Here is a 20,957-nt window from a genome sequence, read left to right on the forward strand (position 1 = left end):
ACCCACACCCCCTGCTCGCAGGCCCAGGAGCCCCATTTCACCTGAGCCCTGGGTCTTCAGTCCCAGCCTGAGCTACCTCGCAGGCGTGCCCGTCTCTGGCTCTGTTGCTGCCATGCAGCCAGTTGATCCAGACCCCGATCTGTAGACTACTTCGCGGCCTGACTTGCATCACCATGGGCTCGCCTCGTGACCGAGGCTCTTGGCTGAACCTGACTGCCACCCCCAGGCCTCCCCTGCTTGCATCGCTTAGGCACTACAGGCCTGGTTGGAGAGGCCACTGCCCTGCTGGCCATGGTATCATGCTTGTCTCCCCATCCTTTAGGGAGCAGCCAGCTCTCGCCACCTCCGACAATCTTCACCTAAACAGGTCACCCTATCAGAGTTGACTCTATAAACACCCATCCTAATCTTACCAACAGACCTTCCCACCTTTAAACCTATCCTGGTGATCGTTACAGGTTCATCTACTAGATTCCAATTTGCATGTACGAGCATACAGAATCTTGAAGAGAAAGTGAAAGATCTATTAAAGAAATCAAGCTGAGTAAAGGTTGTTTGGGGAATTTTTTATGACCAAAATGCAACATTCACAGAAAACATTCACTTTCATTTCCTGTTCTGAAACATTGTTTGATAGTTGATTAATTACTGTCAACAGAAAAGATTGACATAAAATAAAGCTAACAATGTTAATCTTGATTTTCTGATAATAGGACAGTGCTCTGTGACAGCTTGGAAAAGATTTCAAGTAGGATACTGTACCTATGACAACATGTAGCTAAACTTTTTCACTTTCATTAAATAAACAGTAATTACTTAATTTCTTCCTGTAATTTTTTATATTTTTGTGGCTTACGATAGCAAACCAGCTTCTAGTATAATATAAAATAACCAGGAACAAATGGAAGCTGGAAACTTGATGCAAGTCGCTAATCATAAGAGGACTGATGTTCTGGAACAGCCTCAAATAAGAATAATGGAGCTAAGAAGTCTCACAGTTTAATGACTGAGTTTGAGTAAAATCAGGCTTCAGTAAAATACCTGTTTGCAAGGGCTGAATATCAACATTACCTCGCACACACAGTTTTTCCCCTATTGAAGATTTGCTCAGTTTAAGAAACTCATTTCTTTCTTACTTTGGAGTAAATAAGATCAGTAAGTAAGAAGAATCAATTCTACAGCTTCAACAGTAGAGAATGACTTCACAGAACAGAAGTGGAAAGAAAAAGAAAAATTAGGATGCATTTGTTCTTCAGAAGTTGCAAGCAATTATTTATCAGTGCTAACGAGCAGTCCGCTAATTAATTAGGCATGATTTCCTCTAGAGCTTTATAGAAATTAAGTGACTTCATCTAGAAATTCCTGAAGAAGCCACAGAACACGCTATGAGATTCTTTGCTATAGAGGTCTCAAACCCTATATGCAGCTGATGAAAGAATGACATATACTCCACAGAAATATAAAAGTTTCTAGAAAATCCTTCAGTATTTTTTCTGTAATTTCTTAGAACAAGGACTTGCATCTACAATTAAGAGTGATGATGCATTAAACAAAATTAATATTATTGTATTTTAAAACGTTATTTGTTGGCAGCAACTGGTATGAAATATACTTCGTTAAATTTCAAATAATGTAGCTGTTGGTAACAAATGTAGGCATGTTGTTCTTTGATTTATGCTGCACTTGCTTTTCAAATGAAAGAAACATATGCTTATGCTAAATAATTTGGAGGAAACTATTTTTCTTTTAAGGATGTCTCAGTCTGAAATACTCAAATTCAAAGCAGATGTGCTACTATTTTGAAGGACTTGAGGGAAGTGAATTAATAAAATTATTTCCAAATGGCTCACAGCTGATGTTCTGCAGGCTTCATAGGGATTTTTATTTAGAAATCATGTAAAACATCCGACTCCTAAGGAGGAATACCATTTCTAAACAAAGCAGCAAGCAGTATCCAGTGTTCGATGCAGTAAATTGGCTTGACCTTGATCTCCAGTTCTGATCCTGACTAGGTTTATCATCTTAAGTAACTCCACATCATGAGATGTGAGACCATTATCATCATAGCCAAAATCAGAAGGGTCATCATCATAAGAGCTAACTATGGATAAAAAATTAATTATGTCATAATATGTTCTTTAAAGAAATGCCTAAAGTTATATTTTTATTACCTTCAATGGCATGCATACGCACAAAATTAACACTTTTCTTATTCCAGTTAAGGTAATTTTTCTGTTAATGATCTCACCACCAAATTTCTAAGCTCTATTTCCTGGATAATACATTAGTGGGGGGAGTATTACATATTAACTATTTTTCTACTATCTTTGAGAAATGTTCCTGGCTAATATTTCAAGCATACATGAGTGATTCTTATCTGTCATGAACAAAAATGTGGAACCATATATTTCTTGGATCTAAAAAATGTTATTGACCCTACTTGAAGTCTTGTCTGAAGGGCCACCAATGCTCTGCTAAATTACAATATACGTAGTAATATTTACTGTATCAAAAACATAACGGATCTGATGCATACTACAGACAGAACTCTGTAAGTGTACAAACCAATCTAATTAAAAGGATGGAAGAAAATTCATGAGGAGTATATACAGGAAAAATAAATTAAGGTATGTACACATTCATATCAGGGAAGTGAGAAAGCTGGTTTCCAGACATGACATAATCTCTAATTATAGTGGTTTTCTGCTTTTGCAGGTGTAATGAAAAGATTTTCATGTTCCCTGTTTAAACACGCTTTAAAGTCAACCATAATTACATCTCTGCAGATGGCTAATTCCGTAGTATTTATGCAGCAAATGCTCTTTAAATAGTAAAAATTTACAAGACAACAAATACAGTCATTACTTCATGGTCATTACATCTACCAGTGGTTCCAAAGGAAAAACCATTTGAATTGTCACTCAGAGGGATCAGGTGTTTTGAGTATGAGTTACACTCACTTTATTGCATCTTCTCAGTATTAAGAAAGGGCATGATTCAGCATGATTATCAGTCATGAGAAAAATAATAACCATAGCAGGAATTTGTAAGAGCATTATCAAACCAGTAATTGCTACTGATGCATGCTAGGATAAATGTGCTGCTCCACACACGGATGAATGTGAAAGAGTCAATATCCCAGCAGATGAAATTCTGTCTATCTGGCCTAGAGAATGAATAACCACAGTGCTGTTCAATCACGCCCAGAGGGGCTGGGAGGACTACGTCAGAACCCTTCCCAAAGATGCCCAGTGCACAGAGAATGCTCATGCTGCTAGAACATTGCTCCTACAGGTCCATCATGAATTAAACAGTGCCTACACTTTCCTAACTATACCTGTTCCGGGGAGTTGCACTGGTGGCAAAAGGTATCCTGGGGAAAGCTTCCTGTGCTATTCAAAGTTACAGCTTAATTTCAATACTACATTATGTTGATCCACTGAAAGAGCAAATTCATGACTGTATCTTCTTCCCAGTCCCTCAAATCCCATTTTGAGTATCTGCACCATCTGAGTGAATAGGAAGTGATCTTAATTATGTCTGGCTTCTGGTAGCTGCTCAAGAGAGAAGAAAGTTCCTTTTTTCCTCCCACCCATGCTGTACCTCCATGTAACAGTTGGGTACAATGTTTAAAAGGAATACAGTGAATGAAATACTTTCAGTCCACCTTATATCAAGGTTGTTACTCCAGATTCTGCTAGTGACTTGGATGTATGAATTTGAGTCAAATTATGATTTTAAACAGAAATTAGTGTGCCAAACATGTTACGGCATTTTTTTAAAGATAGCAATAGCTATGTAAGTGCTATTAGAATCTAGTGTTCAGGATTTGATTGGAAATATTTCTTAGTTTGTACCAACCTAGTTAAATTCACATCATTGCTTGTCATGCCATTAACTAACTGGTTTGTCTCTGGTTTTAGGATTAGAAAAAATAATGTAGCAGTTAAGAGTTGCAATTATATTCTTATAGATTATTTTCTAATCAGCGGTGACTTGCAGAGATGACTCAGTCTATTCAGTTTTATGATAAAAACCGCTTCGACTATGCTGTAAAGACTCTGGATCCCGACTCATGATTGTCACCACTTTTATAAATCCTGGTCACCAGACACATTACATCTAACCTAATCCTTTCGTTCAAGGTCTGCTACCAAAGACTGGGAGGAAAATCATCTTCCAAGTAAGCATTAACTAAAGATTTACCAGGCACTGCACAGCATCTCAGATCTTTTGACAGTGCACAGCTGCCACTGTTCACCTATCTCATGAAACTTCTTTCTGCCTCCTCACGTTCTTGGGAAGAACATAAAACCATCCTTGGAATACTTCCTGTGATTTTTTTTGCCATTAGTAGTTCATGAAGTGAGCTACAATGACGCAAGTCGTACTGAAACTGTGTCACTTCTGTCCTGAATATTTGAGTTCATCATCTCTAACTTACACTTGCATAAACTACAGTCAGACTGAAAAAACACTGTAGAGTTTGAAGGAAGAAGGTAGAAGAAAATGGGAAGACATTTTAGGTGTAAAAAAATACATCCGGACAAATGTGTCTCAGAGAGAAGGGAGCTGAACAAGAACTGCAGAGCCAAGAAACACCAGTGAAGGCTTAGATAGTGAAACAAGTAATACCACTAATCATAACTCCATTTATAAGATGTGGAACAATTACAGAAGAAAAAGAGATGCAAATTTTGAAAGATACAAGATATTGGGTTGAAAAGGCAGATGGAAAATCGCTGCTGTGCAGTACTGAATGGCAAAATCTGAGGTACGCTATTCTAAAACCAGTGCACAATTCTCTCCTTCTCCCCCAAATTATTCTAATATTGTATTTACAAATTGCACATGGCAGATAATACGAGACAGAACATTATCTACCACTGCCAGTGCAACATGAATTGTTGCAGTATTTCCCACACTAAGGATCATCAGCACCATAACAAATCACACTCTGCTCCACATAATACAACGCAGAAAAAAAATATTCCATGTGTTTGGTTTAGGTCGGTCAAAAATGTCTCAAACATTACAGGCATATTTTCAACTTGAAGCCAGAATGAAGAGTTCAAAATGAAAAAAATAATCTGCAAAGAGTCTATACAATGAGACAGAATTATTGTCCTCTGTAGAAGCTCTGGGCTAGGGGTTTTTTTTTCAGATGACATTGCACTACATGTTTACCCTGTCACTGTTTAAGATTAGCAGGATATTTGCATCTTTAATGCTTGTTCTCTGTAAATCCAATAAGCAGCTTGTTTACACATGGAGATTTAACAAGGACTTTAATTTTCCTACTAAACGTATCTCTAAAAACTAGAGTCTTAAGGCATGTGAATTTTGACACCTGAGAATCTGCTGCAGTTTATCAGCAAAACAGAAATAAATCCAGTAGACTCGGTATAGATGTCAGGAATGTATATAACAAATTTCAATCTGAAAGGAAAATATTTGTTCTGGTGAACAACAAACACTTGAGTGGCATGAGATTTGCAGCAATGCAAATTACCTTTTTGTGTGGTGCTAAAAGCATCTTTTGATTGTTCTTTCATTTCATTATGGCAAATTCAGGGTGCACAATATATCATTGCTTATAGTGAGTATTTTATTCAGTGCATTATAGCATACTGATTTGTTGTAATTGTTTAGCCCAATGAAGTGTTAATGTCACACCTGGGTATCCGTGATAAAAAGAGGCAAAAGGAAGAAGTTTAACTTGCACAAATGAGCAATAAAAACTGCTGGAGGTCTTTCTTGAAAACACAGATTGTTTTCGAAATCATTACTTTTCACCTACTTGTTACTCAATTCACTCAATTACATCTACTAGACATAGCACAATGGCCCTTGCAACAATTCCATAAATAGTGGTGACAGATGCACACAGCCTTAATGGACAGGATAAACTTGGCAAGCTAAGATGAAACTGTTAAATGAAAGATTTTACACAAGTTGACTTTGATGCTTTTAAAAAATTGTTAAAAGAACTGTCAGTCAGGACATAATTGATCCTTAAGCAATGGACCATTAAGAATAAAAAACACCTAACTGGAGCAGAAATGACAGCCTGAGCCCTTGTGTGCCTTTTTTGGACTTTACTTTTAAAGACCCAAGACACAAACTCTGTTTTTAGTGACTTTTAGATTTGGAAATCTTGGTGGGAGCCTCACAGGGTATCCCAGGAAACCCTGCATCCTTACTACTGGATCCATCTAGTATCAACAGCATCCATCAAAATGAAGATTACGTTGAGTTCTAGACATGGACCTGAAGAAATCAAACACTTTCAGAGAGGACATCTTACTGCACTGAGTGTCCTCTGCCTGATACTCCATGAAGTTTTCTTGATTATCGCATTTCTCTGCAATATTATTATTCATTGTTCCAATGCCACTGAAGTGCTACGCCTTTCAACAAAAAGACACAAGCTCTCTGTGTGAATACCTAAGGAGTCTACACACAGACTTGACAGATACATTAGGCTGACAGGTTGTCAGAGGCTGTGGTGATCAGCAAATATAAGAAATATAATAAAATATACAAGGAACAGAGGGAATGGTCTTACTCAGTCTAAGCAAACATAAGATTTGAGCTCAATATTTATAAACACCAGGAAGACACATGCTGTCTTGTTATCCACGATATTGCCAGTGCCAGTGTTTTGGTAGGTATTTTCATAGAGGGAAAAGGATGTAAAAGCATGACAGTAGACTTCTAGAATCCAAGCGTTTTAAGGATTAGCTGATGCACAAAAGACAAAGATGTTCAAGAAAGACACAAAGAGGAGACACATGACTCAGCACGGACGCATTTGCCCGATTACCTAACAAACATTCATTTACAGAAATTAATTTTGTTCTCTCTCAGAAGCCATGTAGAGATTTGGTTAATCAGTATCAGAACAGGTGTCAGCGAGTACTTCCTTGGCCTTATCAGACAAGCTGCTTTCACTGTAGGGAAACCACCCCAGCTCTTTGCTTCAATCTATGTTTATTTATGGCTGAAGCACCATTTGTTTAGAATACAGAGATAAAGCATCTTCTTCTGTCCCTAGCAGGCAACTACATATTCTTTATTGAATGCTGATGAGGGTAAGAATTTGGGATTTTCTTATTATATATCAGCATTTATAGAATCATCTTACATCTCTGCTGAGGCTGACCATTTCATTGAGAGGACAATATGCTTGAGAGCATACATGTTTTTTTTTTCCTGTCTACACGCAGTGCCTAAAGTAATGGAACCTCTGTTCTTACCTTAGCTTCATACCTGCCACTGCAGTGTAATCTATGGTTATTGGTACTAGTAGCAAAATATGATCATCAGAAAATATACAGAAATGTTCAGCACAAGTATACATTGTAAGACTGGGAAGCAAGAAATGGCTAGAGGAAAGAAACAAACATATATAAATTTCTACTGATTATTCCATTAAAATAATGACAAAATATAAATCAGAAAATTATCAACATTATGATTATGCTATGAGAAGCAAAGGCAGATAAATGAAAAATACCAATTGCTATCCCATTTTGTTCCTAACCATTTATTTTGGAAACAGAAAGTCTACCCAGGGTTACCATTGGGAATCACAGAAATTCTTCAGGTACAATAAAACTCAGAGAGTTGGTCCTAACCCCAAATCAAGCCCCAGGGTAACGCTTGCAAAGCAGGGTAATATTTCCTATTATTTTTCCTTCTGCCTAAATTTCTGGATAAGACTAAAATATCCTGATGAAAGCTGTACTTGTATATTTCCAGCTCAGTTGGAAATAGAATATCATAGGGAAAGTATGCTATTGTCAAATTTTCAGTTCAATGTCATGAAGTTCAGGTAAGAAGGATAATAATGTAAACTAGTGTTTACTTACGCTATATTGAACGACCTGCCAACGTCAATCATCATTACTTAAATTTAGTCAGGATATCCTAATATAATTATCAAAAATGAAAATAATTTGAATTCTGTTAGTAACTGAATAATTTTATTGCTCGTTATAGATAAATAATGCATCAATTATGCCCAAATATTGCTCTATGACATTGACTGGAATGAGGCATCTGTTTTTTTAAGTGCATATATACAATAAGAGACTACAGTTATGGCAATGAGTGTACAAACCTTACAAAAAAAAGATATAGAAAAGATGTATTAGTTCCCCTGTAGTGGACAAACACAAGTAGGTTGCAACCCACCTCCTGCAATAAAGCAAAAAATCCACCTTCCTTTTTTATTCAAGTTCTAGAAGAGAAAACATAGTATAGATCCAGAGAGCTGTGAATTAGGACAAACACAAGCCTAAAAATGATGCCTAAACTTCAGCAAATTTGTCAAAGACTTTGATTGAGGTTGAGAATATGAGTCCAAATGGGTATACAGGAAGCAATCATTTTTTCATGAAGAATACGTGCTTTACTGTGCACACAAATTCTTCTTTCAGAAGGCTGTAAATTACAGTATTTATGGAATCTTAATGATCTAAACACAGTTGGAGCCTGAAGGTCAAGGCTGCAAACTGCATCCTAAATTTCTGTTTACAGATGAAGCATAGTATTTATTGCTGCACTGCTTGCGCTGCTATAGTTAAAGGGCTGCCAGCATTTCCATTATAAACCACTATTTCAGGGGTTTATAACTTGCCCATCAATCTTCTGACTGGGATGAAACATGGCATACAAGGTCCTGGCTGTGAGACTGATTTTTTTTTGTTTGTTTTCTTTACCAAATTACAAAAAGGAAAGCTTAAAGTTATACAAGCAAAAAAAAGCACATCAGGTTTTTCAAGTACTTCTAGTGTTCCTGCGATACAATCATGGTTTCAGAACACAAAATAGATTCATATAACTGCATCAATTAGTAGGAGGACTTTCAATCCCTAAAAAGTGAAAAATAACCCAAATAAAGACATTGTTAGGTGTTTGTTTTGAAAAGAAACTGTACTGCAGATTTTTAATGTCAGGAAAGGAAATCAGAAATCTATCACTGTCCTTGATTCTGTTTGCATTAAAGGTAAATCTACGCTACAATTACACACCTTGGCACAGTACAAAGAATGCATTCTTTTTAAGTAAGTATCTAAATGATGACACTTAAGGTGTACTTTACTGTTATATACTCCAGATGATGTTAGGTAAAATAGTTCGGAGTAAAGTCAAATCCAATATTTTCCCACAAACTCTAAAGTAACCTTATTGTCTACTGTTAAATCTTGTATCAAATGTAATGAAATCAGGAGGGGAAAAATTTCAAAATTTTCACTTCCACACTATCTACTTTGCCAGTGTGAATACCGTGCTCTGCACCGAAGTACTGCTGAGAGCAGGAAAAATTTAATTCACATTATACCTGCATATCTAGCAATTACATCTTGGTGAATAACAAACTTAATACTGCAAGCACTGCAAGAATTTAAATATCAGAAGACCTCAAAAAAACCCTGTTATTGGAATCCTAAGTTTTGGTATAATTTATTTTTACAAGTAAAGAACTGGGCCAGATTCAACAATGTACCTTGGCGATGCAACGCAGACACATTACATTATGTTAAGCAGTTTTATGGCTCCTTCGCAACACCATACCAGTTCAGACAAGAAAGACAGCAGTGCTAAACCTGGAATATTAGACTTTATTTAATCACATTTTGGCTTATTTCTTTATATTATAAATCCAGTCACAGCAGGAATGAAGTAAATTTGTCCCTCCTCAAATATCATTGTTATATTTTCTTTATTACAGCTGTAGGTATTTTATTCACTGACACTGTTGAGTTCACCACAACTACCTTTTTTTTTTTCTTTTGTTTTGTTAAAAGATGACTGCATTTGTTTTATGCCATTCCTGATGCTTGGAAGAATCTCTTCCTCCTGATGCTGTAGCCTTCTGCTTTTCTTCCAAAGTCTACCTCTACCATCCGTCTATTTTGTGCCCACTTGAAACAATCACTTGCACAAGACATTTGACAATTTTTCCCATCAACTGCAACAAAGCACTGTTTTATTATTTTAGTTAGTTCTGGTTGGAAGTACATTTATATTCCTAAATAACATAGATGCCTCATTCAGTTCTGTGTCCTGGCTGTCTTCTGTCTCCTGTGTATGGACGTCAGTTCACTTCTGAGCTCTCTTTTTTGAGTATGCCAACCAGTTTCCCCTAAAATAAAACCTGAGTATGGCTTTAGGGAAGTTTTACTTGGGGAAGCCTCCTAATGGGCAGTACGGATGAGCCATTGACTATCTTCAGCCGCAGAGTCCTTCAAAATAATCCCAGTAGGCCTGGTGAAGTCAAACAACCCACATATGCTCTTGTTCTATAGCCCAGGGCGTTCAAAACATATCCTTGGGGTCAAGCTATAAAACACTGCATTGATGGGCTGCAATACAGTGCTTCAGACAGTTTGTACTGAAGCACACGCACACACTTTATTACTTCTCCTAAACAGCCACAGGGTCAGGCATTACTCAGGGCAGGCTTGGCAATTCTTGCTTCTCAAACTTTTTTTAAGCTACTGATTGTCCTAAGTTTTTTTTGTAGAGGAATCTATGGTGAGAGATACAGACCTGTAGACTTCTTTCTTAGAAAGTGAAAGATGGAGTGATTATGACATCTTAAAATCAACCTGGGTAGTGCCGCTGAATACATATTGGAGAATAATTCTAACTAGAGACAAGGTGTTATGAATGGTGACTGACTAAGGCCCTCTCAGTCACTCCACTGTACTGCCTTTGACTGGTTGAAATGCACCCAAGAACAATGCTATATAATTAAATATGTTAAATAATGCTACACAGTATCTTGTATAATTCTAAATCTTCAATGAACTGTAAAAAGTTTTAAATAAAATATAGGTGGAGCTTGTCAAGCAGTATTAGACTTCAAAATATTTTCCTCTTCTGAATGCTTACTGTACTGTCTAACACAAGTATCTGTCGTGCTGCCTGAGTTGCCGTCACACCGTACATCTTGTTAGCAGTGATGTCATGACAGAAATGCTACAGTGCTGCATTCTAATGACCTCTTGTATTGTAATGAATTAATGTTTTCTGCAGAAATGATGAGATAGGAAAAAACAGCTTTAATCTTGGATACTCACTGAGATTTTTTTTAAAAAGAGCACGACAGTTTTGAAAACCAAGCAATGAGATATTACCATTTTAGCTCAAATGAAGAACGTGTTGAACACCATACCTGTAAAGTCCTGGAGGAGCTCGATGAACCAGGAAGCTTTTCTCCAAGCTTTGTAGGACATCATTGAGCATCCTGACTCTGTCAGGAGCTCGCTCTTTGGGGTCATTAGCTGGGCGCATCTCATCTGATTGGAACAATTCTGCGGTGTCCCTCAGACGTGACGCCACTGCAAGCAACTGAGGAATGTCTACTTCATCACCTAGGAACAGTAAGAGAAAGGCAGTTGCCAGTGATTCAGAGAACATCACTTATTACTCTTGCTTACAAGTCAAAATTAATAGTCCAATTAAAACCTGAGCCTCTTTTCCCTCATGAGAATTATGTAATGGGTTAAGGAAAGCCATAGGTCATTGTGAGTAAGCTCTGATCTATTTTTCAAAGAAGGTCAATTTGGGCTGTGACGTTTTAAGATCTAATAAGCTATGAGGAACGATTTTGGGGTACAGCTTGAAATCTACCATTGGAAAAACAGGCATGCAGGAAGCAATAGTTATAAATCAGTAACCAACATTTTCTTCTGAGACAATTTATTCAATGCGACTTGATGCTACTGCTCTCAAGTTTGAAGCTTGTGCTTAGATTCCATCATGACTGCTGTATAGAAAATCGTAATTTGCAGAATTTAATTGAATTTTGTTTCAACATTTTAGAATCCTAGAGGTTAACAACAGTTGTAGATGGGATATGAAATAGTTACTCTTAACCACCTAAATCATATGACAATGAGCCAACTAACACTTTAATTGATATCCAAATGTATATTCTAACCCAATATTTTCAAAACTTTTTAAACTTGGAGCATTGACTGTTACTTTGTTTGCAATCCTACACAGACACCAAAAGAATAAAAGCCCACAGTACTTTGGAGCACACCACAATTTCGACATTTCACTGTTCATAGCCCAGAAAGAAGAATATGAATTGGAGCATTGTGAATGCGCAGTCTATTCCCACCTGCAGTGCAGGTGAAGAACATGCCCTCCTTTCCCAGTGCACGCATAAATGTCGTTAATTTTTACGTGGAGAGAGAAAGCAGAGTCTGAACCTGATATAAAGTCAAAAGTAACATCAGTCAGCAAAAACATTTCCAGGGAGCAGAAGTTATCTTTAAGGCCAAGATTCACTTTGCCTATTAAGGACAAGGAAATCAACTATCCTTAGATCTTTTAAATGACGATTTAATCAAAACAACCATTCAGCTTTAGAAGCTGTCTCACCTTTAGTTGAATGTACAAACCTCAGCGAGTTCAGTATCTTAGTGACTGAGATGACTCATCCAACAAGGTGGTTCAAGACACAAGTTAAATGAATACTAAAGTTCCTTGTCTAATAGATATATGGAGAGATCAGAAATAGTAAATGGAGAACAACCACCCATTTCTCAAACTATTTATGGATGGAGTCTGAAAGGTGAGCATACAGCAGGAATGGAAAAGCAAACAGGTACAACTAAGAAATTCAAGGAAACGCCTGAATATGACATATTCTCCCTCTCGTTTGGAAAAAGAGATTTGCTATTGGATACATTTCAGCAAAGGGAAGGAATTTCATAGATCCCCATGCACTCCTGTCATTCCAATCTAGCAAAACATGAAATGATCCAAAATACATGGAGAGACAGATGCTGGTATAAGAGAAACCGTCAGATTTCCTGAATTATCAAGATGAATTTCAACAATGAGCAGAAGCTCCCTGTGGGAACAGGAGTGAGAGAAGATGGTTTATGTCTGTCTTGGTTTGGGACAAGGTTGCTTTGTCAATGGCTCTTGCCCAACCCACCTTTCCCTAATTAGAATGAATAACAGGCACTGTAGTACCTTGATGTACATGACTGGTATTTTTCTGATTGAGTCTGGAGTAATTTAAAGTCTGATTAAGTTTGATGCCTCAGACAAATATTCTCCAAGCATATAAACCTGGTACATTTGGGATATTTTGCAAAAAATCAGTATCCTCTATTTTCAAATCTCAGGCAAACATCCTGTGCAGCGGAAGAACTTGTGATTTCCATGCATATAATCCCGGCACTGTGCATACCTTACCCTGGGACTTGTGTCAGTATGGAAAGGTTTAAATTCACCCTGTTAGAAAGAATCCCTTGGTTTCAGCAAAGCACTTCGTATTCCAAGTAACATACAACATTTATAATTTTTATTCTGAATATTATATAAACAATTGTAAATGTCAGCTATGCCTTTTCAATAGGGAAGGTGAGATAAAGGGAAAATATATCATTCTGTATCTGGAAGTGAAGCCAACCAGACCACCCTTTTAAACATAAAAATCCTGTAAATGCTCTCACTCCTCCTCCTCAGCATGCATTTTGCCTCTAAATCAACTACATTTTACTTTACAGTCATGTCCTGGTTTCGGCTGGGATAGGGTTAAATTTCTTCCTAGTGCTGTGTTTTGGATTTAGTACAAGGAGAATGTTGATAACACACTGATGTTTTCAGTTGTTGCTAAGTGCCCTCCTAGTCCAAGGACAGCTCCCGTGCCTACTGACTGAGCTAGGTACACAAGATGGGAGGGAACATAATCAGGACAGCCAGCCCAGCTGGCCAATGGGGTATTCCATACCATGTGACGTCATGCTCAGTATATGAAGGGTAGGCGTGATCCAGGAAGTACCGATCGCTACTTGGTTATCGGTCAGCGCGGGTGGTGAGCAATTGCATTGTGCATCACTCATTTTGTATATTCTATCATTATTTATTATCATTATTCTCCCTTTTCTGTTCTATTAAACTGTCTTTATCTCAACCCACGAGTTTTTCTCACTCTTACCCTTCCGATTCTCTCCCCGTCCCATTGGGGGGGCGGGGGGAGTGAGTGAGCGGCTGCGTGGTATTTGGCTGCCTGCCAGGTTAAACCACGACAGTCCTTTTTGGCGCCCAACGTGGGGCTCGAAGGGTTGAGATAACGATAGATCTGACCAAAGTGTGTTAAGGCAAAATTGTTATAAGTATCCATTATATTGATTGGTCACAATGTTGATGTATTGGCTGTCAAAGTTATGGGGCTGGCTCTCAATGTTGGGTCATGTAATACCTTGCTTGCAGTATATGTTCCCTTTTGTGCTGTTTATCATTATTCGGAACTGGGCCAAGATTATCATTTTGTTGCTGTTTTATGAGGTGATAAAATCATTGGTCGTAAGTCTAATCTGGTATCTGTACTCAGCGCTGCCGTCATTTCTGTACCTCGGGAACCACCTCTTAGAAATTATTAGTAATTGCACTTGTTTCTCCTCGGAGAATGAATTTAAGGGGGAGACGGGATGGGACACTCTCTCCCACTTGTTCATCTTCCCTTCCATATCGTCAGAAACTCCTTTTTCTTCTATCCTCTTTACAAAGATGTCCACAATATTCCCTGAGAATTTTGAATATCCTTGGGATGCTCAAACAAGCATGTTCATATTGCTATGTCTCCTGAATGTGGTTCAGGCCTTGTTTAGGGTTAAACAACTATTCAGGAATACTGTCCAGAGATCAGCCCTCAGGAACAAGAAAAGAGGGAGGGCAAGCAGCAGTGCCTCATCAGGGCGGGCGGAGCGGCGAGTCTCGGGGGCGGCTACAGACACGGTGGCTACTCAAAACCCCGCGACAGGCACTGCTGCTACTCCAACCCCCATGACAACCCCTGTGGCTACTCAAACCCCGGCAACAGTCACCGTAGCTTCTCCAACCCCTGCGACAAGCACTGCAGCCACTCAAGCTCCGGCAACAGGCACTACAGTTACTCCAACCCCCATGACAAGCACTGCAGCTACCCAAACCCCAGCAACAGGCACTACAGCTGAACCAGAGGACCAACCCTTGCTGGTATCCGTTGCCCCTGTACAGAAGAGGAAATCTTGGAAGCGGAGATCAGGTCGTTTAGAAAGGGATGATGAAAGACCAGGGCCATCACGAGGAGGGGAGGAGGAAGAGGAAGAACTCATAAACGAGACGGAAACCACCCGATCCCTATCCCTGAGTGAGCTGCGAGATATGCGGAAAGATTTCGGCCGTCGTCCAGGCGAGCATATTGTTACCTGGCTGCTCCGATGCTGGGATAATGGGGCCAGTAGCCTGGAATTGGAGGGGAAGGAAGCCAAACAGCTGGGATCCCTTGCTAGGGAAGGAGGCATTGACAAAGCAATTGGAAAAGGGACACAGGTCCTCAGCCTCTGGAGGCGACTGCTGTCAGGCGTGAAGGAAAGGTATCCCTTCAAGGAAGATGTTATATATCGCCTAGGCAAATGGACCACTATGGAGAGAGGTATCCAGTACCTGAGAGAATTAGGCGTGCTGGAGGTGGTTTATAGTGACCTGAACGACGACCAAACGCCCAAAGATCCAGATGACGTCCAGTGCACGCGACCCATGTGGCGGAAGTTGGTACGGAGCGCACCAGCATCGTATGCCAGTTCGTTGGCAGTACTGTGCTGGAAAGAGGAAGAAGCACCAACGGTGGATGAGGTGGTTAGCAGACTTCGGGATTTTGAAGAAACTATCTCCTCCTCCCTTGTCTCGGCTGTAGAGAAACTGTCCCGAGAGGTCCAGCAACTCAAAGACAATAGGTCCTATTCTCCACCTGTACGGACCAGTATCTCAGCCATTAGGAGTCAGCGTTTTACTCCTCAAGAGAGAGGATATCGAAAGTACACACCACGGGGCACCCTGTGGTTTTACCTGCGTGACCACGGAGAGGACATGAGGCAGTGGGATGGAAAACCTACCTTCATCCTAGAGGCACGTGTACGTGAGTTGCAAGGAAAAACAATCACACAAGGGGGTTCTCCCAGGAAAAATGCTGCTCCAGTTTTCAGGAAAACCCTGTCTCACGACGGTCCAGTTTCCAGTGAACAGTTCCCCAGACAGAGTAGAAGGGCTGATCTTACTTTGGACTGTAATGAAGGAATTCTTGACTCACGTTTGCAAGAAGTGAGAAGCGGATACTATGACCAGAACTAGAGGGGCCCTGCCTCCGGCCAGGTGGAGGAAAGGGACAACCGGGTTTACTGGACTGTGTGGATTCGATGGCCTGGCACATCAGAGCCACAGGAGTATAAGGCTCTCGTAGACACCGGTGCACAGTGCACCCTGATGCCATCAGGCTATAAAGGGGCAGAACCCATTTGTATTTCTGGAGTGACAGGGGGATCCCAAGAGTTAACTGTATTGGAGGCCGAAGTGAGCCTGACCGGGAACGAGTGGCAGAAGCACCCCATTGTGACTGGCCCAGAGGCTCCATGCATCCTTGGCATAGACTACCTCAGGAGAGGGTATTTTAAGGACCCAAAAGGGTATCGGTGGGCTTTTGGTATAGCTGCCCTGGAGACGGAGGAAATTAAGCAGCTGTCCACCTTGCCCGGTCTCTCAGAGGACCCTTCTGTTGTGGGGTTGTTGAGGGTTGAAGAACAACAAGTACCAATCGCTACCACAACAGTGCATCGGCGACAATACCGCACCAACCGAGATTCCCTGATCCCTATCCATGAGCTGATTCGTCGATTGGAGAGCCAAGGAGTGATCAGCAAGACTCGCTCACCCTTCAACAGTCCCATATGGCCAGTGCGAAAGTCTAATGGAGAGTGGAGACTAACAGTAGACTACTGTGGCCTGAACGAAGTCACGCCGCCACTGAGTGCTGCCGTGCCGGACATGCTAGAACTTCAATACGAACTGGAGTCGAAGGCAGCCAAGTGGTACGCCACCATTGACATTGCTAATGCCTTCTTCTCCATCCCTTTGGCAGCAGAGTGCAGGCCACAGTTTGCTTTCACTTGGAGGGGCATCCAGTACACCTGGAACCGACTGCCCCAGGGGTGGAAACATAGCCCTACCATTTGCCATGGACTAATTCACACCGCACTGGAACAGGGTGAGGCTCCAGAACACCTGCAATACATTGATGACATCATCGTGTGGGGCAACACAGCAGAAGAAGTTTTTGAGAAAGGGGAGAGAATAATTCAAATCCTTCTGAAAGCCGGTTTTGCCATAAAACAAAGTAAGGTCAAGGGACCTGCACAGGAGATCCAGTTTTTAGGAATAAAATGGCAAGACGGACGTCGTCAGATTCCAATGGATGTGATCAACAAAATAACAGCCATGTCCCCACCAACTAGCAAAAGGGAAACACAAGCTTTCTTAGGCGTTGTGGGCTTTTGGAGAATGCATATTCCAAATTACAGTCAGATCGTAAGCCCTCTCTATCAAGTGACCAGGAAGAAGAACGACTTTAGATGGGGCCCTGAGCAACAACAAGCCTTTGAACAAATTAAACAGGAGATAGTTCATGCAGTAGCCCTTGGGCCAGTCCGGGCAGGACAAGATGTGAAGAATGTGCTCTACACCGCAGCCGGGGAGAATGGTCCTACCTGGAGCCTCTGGCAGAAAGCACCAGGGGAGACTCGAGGTCGACCCTTAGGGTTCTGGAGTCGGGGATACAGAGGATCGGAGGCCCGCTACACTCCAACTGAGAAGGAGATATTGGCAGCATATGAAGGGGTTCAAGCTGCTTCGGAAGTGGTTGGCACTGAAGCACAGCTCCTCCTGGCACCCCGACTGCCGGTGCTGGGCTGGATGTTCAAAGGGAGTGTCCCCTCTACACATCATGCAACCGATGCTACGTGGAGTAAGTGGGTCGCGCTGATCACACAACGGGCCCGAATAGGAAACCCCAGTCGCCCAGGAATCTTGGAGGTGATCACGAACTGGCCAGAAGGCAAAGATTTTGGAATATCCCCAGAGGAGGAGGTGACACGTGCTGAAGAAGCCCCACTGTATAATAAACTACCAGAAAACGAGAAGCAATATGCCCTGTTCACTGATGGGTCCTGTCGCCTTGTGGGAAAGCATCGGAGGTGGAAAGCTGCTGTATGGAGTCCTATACGCCAAGTTGCAGAAACTGCTGAAGGAGAAGGTGAATCGAGCCAGTTTGCAGAGGTGAAAGCCATCCAGCTGGCCTTGGACATTGCTGAACGAGAAAAATGGCCAGTACTTTATCTCTATACTGACTCATGGATGGTGGCAAATGCCCTGTGGAGTTGGTTGCAGCAGTGGAAGCAGAACAACTGGCAGCGCAGAGGTAAACCCATCTGGGCTGCCGCATTGTGGCAAGATATTGCTGCCCGAGTAGAGAACCTGGTTGTAAAAGTACGTCACGTAGATGCTCACGTACCCAAGAGTCGGGCCACTGAAGAACATCAAAACAACCAGCAGGTGGATCAGGCTGCTAAGATTGAAGTGGCTCAGGTGGATCTGGACTGGCAACATAAGGGTGAATTATTTATAGCTCGGTGGGCCCATGATGCCTCAGGCCATCAAGGAAGAGATGCAACATATAGATGGGCTCGTGATCGAGGGGTGGACTTAACCATGGACGCTATTGCACAGGTTATCCATGAATGTGAAACGTGCGCTGCAATCAAACAAGCCAAGCGAGTAAAGCCTCTTTGGTATGGGGGACGATGGTTGAAATACAAATATGGGGAGGCCTGGCAAATTGATTATATCACACTCCCACAAACCCGGCACGGCAAGCGCTATGTGCTCACCATGGTGGAAGCAACCACCGGCTGGCTAGAAACATACCCTGTGCCCCATGCCACTGCCCGGAACACCATCCTGGGCCTTGAAAAGCAAGTCCTATGGCGACATGGCACCCCAGAAAGAATCGAGTCAGACAACGGGACTCATTTCCGAAACGCCCTCATAGACACCTGGGCCAAAGAGCATGGCATTGAGTGGGTCTATCACATCCCCTACCATGCACCAGCCTCTGGGAAAATCGAACGATACAACGGGCTGCTAAAGACAACACTGAGGGCAATGGGTGGTGGGACATTCAAGCATTGGGACACACATTTAGCAAAAGCCACCTGGTTAGTCAACACTAGGGGGTCTGTTAATCGAGCTGGCCCTGCCCAATCAAGACTTTTACGTACTGTAGATGGAGATAAAGTCCCTGTCGTGCACATAAGAAATATGCTGGGGAAGACAGTCTGGGTTGCTCCTGCCTCTGGCAAGGGAAAACCCATCCGTGGGATTGCTTTTGCTCAAGGACCTGGGTGCACTTGGTGGGTGATGCGAAAGGATGGGCAAGTCCGGTGTGTACCTCAAGGGGATTTGATTTTGGGTGAAAATAGCCAATGAACTGAATTTTATAATGTCAATTGTTATATGATATTGTATATCATTATTTCTATGGTTGCTATCAATGGTATAGCAGTGAAAATCACCCAGATTAATGAAGAATGAACTAACTCCGATGAAACCGAGCAAAGTGCAACGATGATAGAACTGAACGAGTGCAGCAGTACCGAAATGAGAACTGGCTTCAGGATGCAACAGCCCAACACCACACACCATCCTTCTGGCCCTGAAAGACTGTTATGACAGATGGAGCCCAAAGTTGTGGACTAAAAGAACTCAATGGACATTTATATATATATTTATGTGTATATATGTATGTATATGTATTATATGTATATATGTATGTATATGTATTATATATGTATATATATAAAAAAGATAGTGATGATTAATTGAAAGGTATTGAAAAATGTGAGACCTAAGCATAACGTAAATGGTATGGAATAAGGGGTGGATACTGTCCTGGTTTCGGCTGGGATAGGGTTAAATTTCTTCCTAGTGCTGTGTTTTGGATTTAGTACAAGGAGAATGTTGATAACACACTGATGTTTTCAGTTGTTGCTAAGTGCCCTCCTAGTCCAAGGACAGCTCCCGTGCCTACTGACTGAGCTAGGTACACATAGATGGGAGGGAACATAATCAGGACAGCCAGCCCAGCTGGCCAATGGGGTATTCCATACCATGTGACGTCATGCTCAGTATATGAAGGGTAGGCGTGATCCAGGAAGTACCGATCGCTACTTGGTTATCGGTCAGCGCGGGTGGTGAGCAATTGCATTGTGCATCACTCATTTTGTATATTCTATCATTATTTATTATCATTATTCTCCCTTTTCTGTTCTATTAAACTGTCTTTATCTCAACCCACGAGTTTTTCTCACTCTTACCCTTCCGATTCTCTCCCCGTCCCATTGGGGGGGCGGGGGGAGTGAGTGAGCGGCTGCGTGGTATTTGGCTGCCTGCCAGGTTAAACCACGACAAGTCATTATAAAGCAAACACCCAGGTCCTTTTTTAATACTTCAGTACAAAACCTGCAAGTGTCTATGGCTGGTGTTACCACAGAGAACTAAGGACCTAGCTTTAAGGGCATTAGTAGTTTTTACTCCAACACACTGAACTTCGCTGCCAAGGGAAACTGTGATTTATGCTTTTCTCAAGTTGAGAAGCTGGGAGTGGATGGGCAAATGATTCTTAAAGAAAAGGATGCATTAACTAATAATGCCTTGAACATCTTGTGATGCTTCTACAGAGAAAATAAAAAAACCTGCAAGTGTTACTTCACTCAAGAGAAAACAACTCCGCATTATTATACTTCGTATTCTTTGTCCTTTTGTCTCCAGTATGAATCATGATGAATCATCTAAGCTAGTTGTTTAGTTGTTAAATAAATAAAATTGAAGGTACAAGAAAGTGACTCAGGGGTATGTAAACTCTTGATGAGAGAACTATACTGTTGAATTTCATTACACTTGCTAAATGTAACTGGATTTTATTCAGAAACAGGTTACACCAAATAGATATTTATTTTTACAGGCATTGAATACAATAGCCTTTCCCTGTGTAACTGATTGCTCTTATGAAAAGTACTGCTAGAGATGTAACAATTTAAAATTGTGTTTGT

General features: G+C 41.0%; 1 protein-coding gene across 1 annotated transcript in view; it reads right to left on the reverse strand.

Annotated features, from left to right (window-relative positions):
- The window catches only part of NAALADL2 (N-acetylated alpha-linked acidic dipeptidase like 2), a 296,669-nt gene that overhangs the window by 14,028 nt on the left and 261,684 nt on the right, over window positions 1–20,957 (reverse strand). The window contains exon 13 of the mRNA XM_075157700.1: window positions 11,189–11,387. Coding sequence (XP_075013801.1) covers window positions 11,189–11,387 — 199 coding nt within the window. The remainder of the gene's footprint in view (window positions 1–11,188; window positions 11,388–20,957) is intronic.

This window comes from Calonectris borealis, chromosome 9 (genome assembly GCF_964195595.1).
Source record: "Calonectris borealis chromosome 9, bCalBor7.hap1.2, whole genome shotgun sequence".
In the NCBI taxonomy this organism is placed as follows: Eukaryota; Metazoa; Chordata; class Aves; order Procellariiformes; family Procellariidae; genus Calonectris; species Calonectris borealis.